We start from the raw sequence: 10,542 nt of genomic DNA on the forward strand, positions 1-10,542 counted from the left end.
TCACCACGCATCATACTGCGAAGATTATTTAGTATTTTTATAAAGGGGAAATTTAAAATCGGTAAAATTCCGCTTACGTGACACTTGATTGCTTCCTTACTGTATTAATCTACTTTCGCATTTCTGATTTGACGCTGATAAGTTTTTAACTGTTTTATGGGTGTCTATCTGTGACGTGGCATCTTCGAATTTATTGATTACATATTTTCCTGAGAAAGCAACTGTAGTCGCGAGAACCGATCTAAATTGTATATATCTTGAGGCCAAAAAGTGATCACTAAAGATGTTTGTTGTCCGAAGATGGTTCGACCAGATTCGCGCAGTGTACGTACACACATACGTACGTATGTAGGTGCATTATACGTAAAACATTGCACTATGTCATAAGTTTTGATCTCGGGGCTAGAGAGCATGGAGAAAAGGAAGCGAGTCGAAGTGAGCGAACTTGTAACTCCGGCACGATCTCGTGTTGTAAGTTTCAAGATAAAACATGTGGAAGGTGGCAAGAACAATAAAAGTTGCCAGCAACTTGAGCAATAAATATAATCGATGGTACTCAGGCGCCTCGTGTGGCATCGGCGTCGTCGTCTCGGCCCTGGTGTGTGGTGCATATCGTCGAATAAAATGCATGTGCAGCCATTTCCTGACAAGTAGGCCAACGAGGAAATGTGACTTATCTTCGATCGGGTGTTAATAGTATAATCTTGAACTTGAAGATTTCTGCCTGAAAGTGGTACAGTTGTCATGTTCATATTGTCCACCTACGTGACATCTTCTAGCCATTATTAGATCTTCCCTTCTGCTAATTGCTACCCTCACTTATCTCTCATGTTACATTTGTTCATTTTTTTTTTGGTATTGATAGTAGTACTTGAGTCGTTTATATAGGATCTACTTCACCCACCCCTATAAGGTCGTCCTCAGCTAATCTTCGTATTTCCCTCAAACTAGAACAATCCATATCCTTAACTATTGGCTAACAGTAATCTAATCTAGGTCTACCTCTACTCCTCTTAACTCCTATTTCTGTCTCTAATACGCCTCTGACTAGACCTTCATGCCTAAGAAGGTGTCCTCTACCAACATATCTCGCCTATTTTTAATAACTTCCTTAGAGTCCTCTGTTCTCCTATTCTTTCTAAGACTGATTGGACACGTACCTCCACTCTTTCCTATCCTGAGCTAATCTTCGCATTTCTCTAGAACTAGAACAACCCACATCCTTAACTATTTGAGAACAGTTATCTAATCTAGGTCTACCTCTACCCCTCCTAACTTCCGTTTCTGCCTCTAATATGTTTCTGACTAGACCTTCATGCCTGAGAAGATGTCCTACTAACCTATCTCGCCTATTTCTTACTGACTCCCATACAGTCCTCTGTTCTCCTACTCTTTCTAATACCTCTTCATTTCCAACCTTCTCTATCCGCGGTATCGTCATCATTCGCCGATAACACCACATTTCAAACTCTTCTAACCTTTCCTTTTCCGCCGCGTCCACCGTCCATGTTTCACACCCATACAGTGCTGCGCTTCAAACATACACCTTTAACAATCTTTTTCCGAATTTCTAAATTAATCATTCGCGAGTATAGATGTGACTTCTTTTTATTAAAGGCGACTCGACCCTGCACTATGGGATCTACTCATGAAAAATAAAATCAAGTGACAAATCGGACGATCGATCTGCATCCACGGTTGCTGAACTTTTTATTTAGGTAACAAATAGGTGTGAATGGGTACGCGAACCATAAATTTTCAATGATTGAATAATGTCGATGTGTTGCGTTTAATAACACTGCGATCTGACTTGAGTTCGTTTATGATTTGTTTCACCGTAATCCTTACTAGCGAGAAATTTCAACGATTTGAAATTATTCTGTTCCGGCAGTTTCATGTCATAACTATATGTATATCAAATAATTTCATCTTTTTTACGGATGTTGGTTTTTTTCTGATGTATTTACGAATTACAGTGGATACAAATCATAATCCTAATGGTACCTAGGATTAATTGAAATAGCACGGATTACTTTTTTGGACAACTTAGATTTCAGCAATTGTTTCTGATAGTATTTTCGACATGTCTAAGATTATATATATGATATGCCAGCTAAGGTAAATTTTTTGATTACTTGTCGTTGCCTTTACAAGAATTGCCCTTTTTTTATCACTTCGTAATATGAAACCACTTTGCCGACGACTTAATTTCTATTTTTAATTACGAATTTTACATCAAATAGTTGATAGATAATGTACGTAAACAAACAATAGTTATTTAACCTAAATTTAAAAATTAATGTTAAGTGTTTGTAAATATAAATTATAACATGTAAGCAAGACGGTACTTTAACCTATTTGGCGGAAATACTGAATTCAATTTTTGAACATAATTATTTTTTTTTTTTTAATGGAAGGATTAATAATTTATGTACAAACCATAATTCCATTAAGTACTTATCAGTTGTTATTATTTTTTTGATAGAATGGATGTGTAAAAATATGGATAACGAAAACCTAGTTTTCCAATGATATCGAAAACATGTGCTAGATATTTAACTACAAATTTAATTTAACGCTAGTTGGTGACGCTAAAATAAATGAAGCATTTTGCTTATTATCAAAGAATTTTTAATAAATTTTATAACATGAAGTGTTTACAAGATTTTGTTTATAGTTGGTGGTTTTATCATTAAATTTAAAGAATTTTTGAATCTCAGAAATTTCTAAGAGATCTAATCTTCAATCTTGAAATTACTTATGTCATTTTCTAGGCAATGTTAAGCGATATTCACACTTATTCTATTGCTGATTGAAGGGTAATAATAATAAAACGTTGTAAGCTGACGACTTATCTGTCAAAGATTAAAACATCAAAAAAAAAAAACAAAGCTACAGAATTAAATCATCCCTTATATGTATCCTTTACCCTTTTTATTATCTAGATGTTTAAAGTATAATCTAAACAAAAAACAAAGCAGTTCCAAGTGACCGTTTATTATTGGCGGGACGGAACAGGCGACATTGCTTTATTATTTCCTTTTTACCCTTCATTCCCCCTTCACCCTTCGCACTTGCCTTCTCTATCCGCTATCGACGCTATCAGTCGAGAAACAGAACAGCGACGCTGAGCGTCTTTATCGGCTGCAGACCTCCGCGCCCGCCGCGACGCTTATCTTGCTGGCCCAGCATGGCACACAGCAGTGGCATACATGTTATCGGGAGGCTTCGCCTTGCCGCTACTATTAGAATATCTAAATATCCACTCTCTGTGGCAACCGGGCGGTCCCTTTTCACCCACCCACATTGTCCCTGCCACCCAATTCCAGACGCCAGATGAGATATGTACGTACTTTGTTACGTTCCCGATAACATTCATAAACTGAAACTTTATCAACATCCCTTCAGCTTCTAATATAGATCAAGATTGTTTTAAACTGGTTAATGTAATAAAGCACATCTATAAATATACAAAGGTGCACTTTATACGTAAAGGAACCTAATTCTAAATACCCCAAGTACATTATTCATGCCAGCCAACAAATAATACACTTTTTAGGTAATGCCTATCCAAATTTTTTCTTTCAATTAGAGATATATTAGAAACAGGAACAGGAGTTAAGAGGAGTAGAGGTAGACCTAGATTAGATTATTATTCACAAATAATTAAAGATGTTTGATGTTCTACTTTTAGGAAAATGATTAAAAGATTGTCTAAGGATAAGAAAGTTTGGAGGTACGTGTCCAAGCAGTCTTAGAATTGACGACCCTATGATGATGATGTTGTGCTTGTTCTAACGTGCGGTATATATTTTTTTTACTTTAGACCGTATATTCTTCTTTAATACTTTAAATATTACCTTTTTTGACCAATTTTATTCTTGTTTAGACAATTGCGCCTAATGAGTTCTTCTTTCGGTTACTCTGTACTGGTTAATAGTAGGAAAAGACAACAACAAAGAAATGTTTAGTAAAGATATCCATATCAAGGTCACATAAATCTTAACAGGTCGTGCTTCAGGTAGGGTGTACAAATAAGGAAACTACTGAGTGTTGCCAGGTCCGATTTGTTTTAAATCGGGGCAGAAGATAAAACAAATCGGGATTTAGGGTTGTAGATCGGGACAAACAAAAAAACAACGTTTTTTAAATAAAACTTTTATTTATTGCGTTTCGCAACTAACATTGCAAGTAGGCCTATGTCAGAATTTAATCCTACATAATAATAGTCAGAGTTGAACTAGTAGAAATTTAAAAATAGGTAATGCGTAATTTTTATTTATTTATTCTAATAATAATGGGTTTTTAATAAATTTATTGATTTATCGGGACATTTAGCGTCCCGATGAGGTGAAAATCGGGACGCGTTCTCAGACCCTGAAAATCGGGACGTCCCGCGCAAATCGGGACACCTGGCAACCCTAGTCGTGTCTCACTTTGCATGCCACTATAAAGAATTTTGGAAAAGAGAGAAGCCACGTCGGTAATGACGCTGTAGGTACTATTACAAAATATTAAATGCCCAAAAGAATCGACATTGTTTTCTGAAATTACCAATATATCGAATAATTAATTCAGTTAATATGAGTTGAAATGTTTTTCGGCTACTTTAATAAACAAGCAATAAAATTTTTCTTTAATCTCAACTGGAGTCGAAAACGACACGCTAAACGCCCACATCATTTATATCAATCTTTACAAAAAACTGATTTTAAATAGCAATTTCCAAGAGCCAGAGACCGCAATTATTTTTTAACGAATTTTAATATTTTAGCCGTTGCTATGCTACTCGCCTTCATTAGAAAGAGAATAGCGGATACAAAATACAATAAAAGCTAATTTAAAAGGTAAATTTAACTCTCCAGCTTTTCCATAAAAGGACGCAGTCAAGCGAAAAATTTCGTTTATATACTTACGTGTTCCATCAAATCTTGTTGCAATTGTATCAAGAAAAGTATTTTGGGGCGCAAGCAGCCCCTTGCGAGCGGGCATGGGGTTGCTGTTTCTTCGGAGGTAATTTCTGAAAACATGAAACAACAATTATTGATAATGAAAGATATCAGAGCGTTAGGGTATTAGAAGGATCATATTGTACATTTCAAAAACATTGACTCAATTGTTAATCACGCACTTTGCTTAATATCACGGGCAAAGCTCCACTGCTCCACATTAACTGTAAACAGTGCCTGTCAATGTTTTTAAGAGATATGTATAAATATAAAAATCAATGAATCGGCGGATTTTTGTTGTGATCTGATCATATAATTGAGATTAAAATCGACCTTTTCTATCACCGACATCAGTAGTTTTGTTTATAGACATAATAGAGCGTCCGACTTGTCACCCTCGTTAAAAATGAGAAATTACAAATGAAATACAAAATTTTTATATACTTAGAGTAACATTATACATTATAGCAATTAGATCTGGGCGATTATTAAATGTAACAATCGATTATTCTGATTAATCGAAGTAATCAATTGAGATAATCGATTAATTTTGATATTCGAATGTTCCCATTGATTGATTATAGCGATTAATCGGTTATTTTTAAAAACTAAAAATAATCGATTATTTAGATAATTTGTTCATGCCTACTCTGCTTTCTAGCAAACGTATAGGCTTGTGAATGATTTTAGGTATACGTTTGTATATATATGTGTATGGTTTACGAGGTCTGTTCAAAAAGTATCGCAAATTTTATGTATTTTCAAAAATTATTTATTTAATCATGAATATCTATTTTATCCTCTTCAAAGTAATTACCACCCGATATTATACACTTGCACCAACGTTTCTTCCAATCCTCAAAGCACTTCAAAAAAAGCATTTTTTGTGATGTTGTTCAGCTCCACGTTCGATGCCGCCTTTATCTCCTCAATCGTAGCGTAACGTCGCCTTTTCATGGGCCTCTTCAGTTTCGGGAACAAGAAAAAGTCACAGGGGACCAGATCTGGGGAACGGTGGCTGTGGCATTATGAGTATGTTGTTTTTGTCCAAACATTTGTGCACAAGCAACGATGTGTTAGCAGAGGCGTTATCATAGTGCAAAAGATTTTTCTTCTTCCACAAATCCGGGCGTTTTTGGCGGATTGATTCGCACAAATTACGCGTAACTTGCAGGTAATATTCCTTATTGACCGTTCTCCCCTGTGGCAAAAACTCACGATGCACCACGGCCCTGCCTTCGAAGAAAAAAAACTGTAAGCAAAACCTTCACATTCGACCTAACTTGACGCGCCTTTCTCGGTCTTGGCTGATTGAGCTTTGGTTTCCACATCATAATCATAAACCCATGATTTGTCACCAGTTATAACTCTCTGAAGCAAATTTGCATCGTTGAGTCCAACAGCTCCTTAGCAATGTTAATGCAATGCTGTTTTTGGTCGAAATTGAGCAGTTTTGGTACGAATTTCACGGCTACCCATCTCATGTCCAAATTATTGGTAAAAATTGAATGGCAGGAGCCAATCAATATGTTTAGGTGCTCAGCAACTTCTCTAACGGCGATTCGATGACTGGCCATTACTATTTTCTTCACTTCATCAAATGTTTTCGTCTGTTGTTGACGAAATATTTACTCTTAACTACGCTGCTAAACTCACCGTATCATTGTTTATTGAATCTAGTTCACACACCCCAAAGCTTGACACTTATTTCTCTTACACCCTGTATACGATAAGTACATACAATATTAATGTTACATTATTACTTATACATATCTGTATAAGAGCGAATATAAAGATAAGTTAAAAGAAGTGGCTGATTTTAGGTGTCTAGGAAGTCAGATAAGTCAGGACGGAAGGAGTAGTAGGGATATAAAGCAGAGGATGGGGCAGGGTCGAGTCTATGCTCACGAACGGTTAATTTAGAAATTCGAAAAAGGTTGTTAATGGTGTATGTGGTGTCACAGGCGAATGATGAGGATACCGTGGATAAAGAGGGTTAGAAATAAAAAAAAAAGAAGAGAAGAAAATAGAACAGAGGGCTACTCTATGATAGGACATCTTCTCAGTATGAAGGTCTAGTCAGAGATATTAGAGACAGAAACAGGAGTTAAAAGGAGTAGATGTAGACCTAGATTAGATTACTGTTTGTAAATAGTTAAGGATGTGGATTATTCTAGTTTTGGGGAAATGCGAAGATTAACTCCGGATAGGAAAAAGCGGAGGTACGTGTCCAACCAGTCTTAGGATTGACGACCTTATGGTAATGATGATGATATATGTGTATAATGCTGCATTAATATTAATAAAGACACAAATTGTTATTAAATAATATGAACTTAACTTAAATATACATGTTTTTACTGTATAAAGTAGATATCATATTGAATTTAACTCAACTGGAAATATAAATCCTTTTAAGAATCGAAGTAGTCAATTCCTGTGGAAGAAAAGGAGGAGAGACTTTAATATTCGAATTACTTTAGTGGAATTTATATACCTAGTAAAAGCGCATTAACTCAACAATAAGAAAGAGAATCAGTTGGCGACATTATTATATGAAACAAGGTCCTGAAATTGTTGCCGCAGTCCCTACTATTTATTACGAGCAAAGGGGATTATTATTTATTAGCATTAAAGCGAAGATTTCTGTCATATATGATGAAGGATATCAGTGACTAGGCAATTAGTTGATACTAAGTAAATACGGTTTCTGCCAACCCAACAAATCCCAGATAATGATTCGAATTAGGACGAAAGCTCTATACCATAGCTGATAGGATGTTTTTCCGCATTATTTATCTTTAATCCTTCGTTCTTATATACATAGTATTACCTATTCAAACACCACAAAAGTAAATATGCTGAAATACGTCTACCTTACCTATTGTAGAGAAATTATTGTCAAATATGTAATTTACAAGTATTGGAATATTGAAAATTTGTTGAATAGTAATAGATAAAAATTAAATACACAGAATAAGCCGTTTTTCCCTTAAATTTTGCTTTATTCAATAAAAATATTGCTTACAAAATACCAGTAATGTTTCCAAAGTTCTGGGAATTGTGCTATTTCATGTTGATCAATATGATAGTACAGTCCATTTCAATTTGTTAGAATTGCGACCTTGAAGAAATTTGCGCGAAGATAGAAAGAATACACACTAGGCGTGAGCAAGACAAAAATAGTTAGAACAAGCTTGAACGAGCAGAACTCTCGATGGGCGGTCTTAGAAGATCGGCTAGAACCGTACAGTACAAGACGAAAATGTTTAGCAATTTTTTAAAACAAAAATGTATATAAATTAACAATAGAAAACAAAGCAAAAGTTTTATAGGTGTGTAGAACGTTAAGTTAATTCACTTGTTATTATTTTTAGCTAAATATGTTTTTAAATAAAGCATTTTCTTAAATTTTAACGAGGCAGTTTAAATAATTTTGCAAATGGTACTGTACACTTTTTTCTAGTTATCGCTCAATGATCGGTGGGGAAATGAGCTCCGCGGACAAATATGATTGAATTTGAAATTATGGTACGGCCCATCCTAATAAAGGGAAGGGGCATACCTATAACTCCTTGAAACGAACAGTAGTGCAGTTTTCTAATGAATTGTATTTAAAGTTCATTTCTTTTTTATATCGGAAGTGATAATCGTCTTAAGCTTATTGAATGTTGTTAGTCATAGACTTCCTTCAGTTGAAGCTGTCTATCCAAGGTTTATAATAAAAAAGTAAGATAATAATTAGACATTGAACAACCAGTATTTCTTCTTATTGCAATTGGACTTTCTTTATAAAAGTTGCCGTTAGCTTTTTGTTTAATTTTCTCTCATGATAATCCTTTTAGCATGTTACTATTCTTGTTTCTAAGGGATGCATTATGCAAGTAAATTAGTGTGCTTATTCATGACTTTATGATACATAATTATACGTAACCCAGCCTCGCTTTATTCTTTAGGTCTACTTATCTCAAATTTTTATGTAACAGGAAAGCTCTGATAGTGACCTAGAAACTTAGGAGATCATATTTTACTTCTGCGGTATACTGAGTAATTTATTACAGCAATTTTTTATTTCTGAAGATATATAAATACATGGTAAATTATGAGGCGTATATACAAATAAAAGAGACGAATTTAGATTTAAATGTAAAATATGTCCTTACAAGCCTATCGATCTCTTGTCCGTTCAAAAAAGAAGAAACGAAAAGAAGGAAAATTGGTGCTAATTCAACCAACTCCAATTACACCCACATTCAAACGTAATTTAGTAGAATATCAGTTTCTTTTATTTATCTTTATTAGCTAATTCAGAGTTAGTAATTGTTCATACTTGTATGAATTTATTAAAATGTAGAAATAATTTCCTTGTCAATCCATTAATTCTAACCGCTGAATATTGTTAATGTATCTATTGAAAATATTTGGTACAATTTTGTGAGGGATTAAATAAAGCTCAAAAAATAATGAAACGGGTCGATATTTATTGAACTGAAAATTAAAACTAAAATTGTTATCGTATTGACAATAGAAAGCGTTTAACTACACTTAAATTTGTGGAGGTTAATTTTTTTATTACTAACCAAAAATTAGTGAAAACCCTTTTATAAAATAATCAGAGTTGATTAAAGGAGTAAAAACTTTATTGGAATAAAACCTACTAGCTCCTTTTTACGAAATCGCGCTGGTATTTCAAACGGTTGTTTACGTATAGAGGCATCCTTTATGCTAATATAAGGAAAAAATTATAAATTCATTATCGAAAGTCCTAAGACTGGCTAGACATGCACCTCCACTCTTTCCTATTTTGAGCTAATCTTCGCATTTCCCTAAAACTAGAATAACCTACATCTTTAACTATTTTAGAACAGTAATCTAATGTAGGTTAAACTTTACCCTTCCTAATTAAAAACTTTATTGGAATAAAACCTACTAGCTCCTTTTTACGAAATCGCGCTGGTATTTCAAACGGTTGTTTACGTATAGAGGCATCCTTTATGCTAATATAAGGAAAAAATTATAAATTCATTATCGAAAGTCCTAAGACTGGCTAGACATGCACCTCCACTCTTTCCTATTTTGAGCTAATCTTCGCATTTCCCTAATAGTAGAACATCCCTTAAGGATGTTCGGGAGGTACAATCGGAGATAGGAGTACATAAAATTAGAAATTCGTGATTAATTATGTTTTGCAGCATATCATGAAGTAAATAAACGCTATCTGTACTAATAAAAAGTATAAGGTTTGAGAGAAAATTTGGAATTTGACCAAAAACATTGAATAAAATAAGAAATAACGAATAATATGGAAAATTTTTAACTGACTTTTGGCAGTGAATATGCCTTGATTTCAACTTCGAAACAAAAAAATATTTAGTTTCAATATCTATTAATAATGAGCGTAAAACTTTTTAATATGTTTAAATAACAATTAAAACTTTAAAATTGCATTTATTTCATAAATATTGTTACTATATTATCAAGTAAAAACGAGATTTTCAGCTAATTTTTCATTTTTTCCTCGATAACCATTTAGTGAATTTGAATAACCTTACGCTAAAGTGATTCTCCAGAGTTCAAGTTACTTATTATAAAA

General features: G+C 34.0%; 1 protein-coding gene across 1 annotated transcript in view; it reads right to left on the reverse strand.

Moving 5' to 3' along the window:
* Positions 1-10,542, reverse strand: part of LOC112904991 (potassium voltage-gated channel subfamily H member 8-like) — a 205,238-nt gene that overhangs the window by 119,840 nt on the left and 74,856 nt on the right. Inside the window, exon 2 of the mRNA XM_025976430.1 lies at positions 4,917-5,020. Within this exon, the coding sequence (XP_025832215.1) occupies positions 4,917-4,992 (76 nt within the window). The 5' untranslated portion in view covers positions 4,993-5,020. The remainder of the gene's footprint in view (positions 1-4,916; positions 5,021-10,542) is intronic.

Source organism: Agrilus planipennis, unplaced genomic scaffold, assembly GCF_000699045.2.
Source record: "Agrilus planipennis isolate EAB-ADULT unplaced genomic scaffold, Apla_2.0 scaffold241, whole genome shotgun sequence".
NCBI lineage: Eukaryota > Metazoa > Arthropoda > Insecta > Coleoptera > Buprestidae > Agrilus > Agrilus planipennis.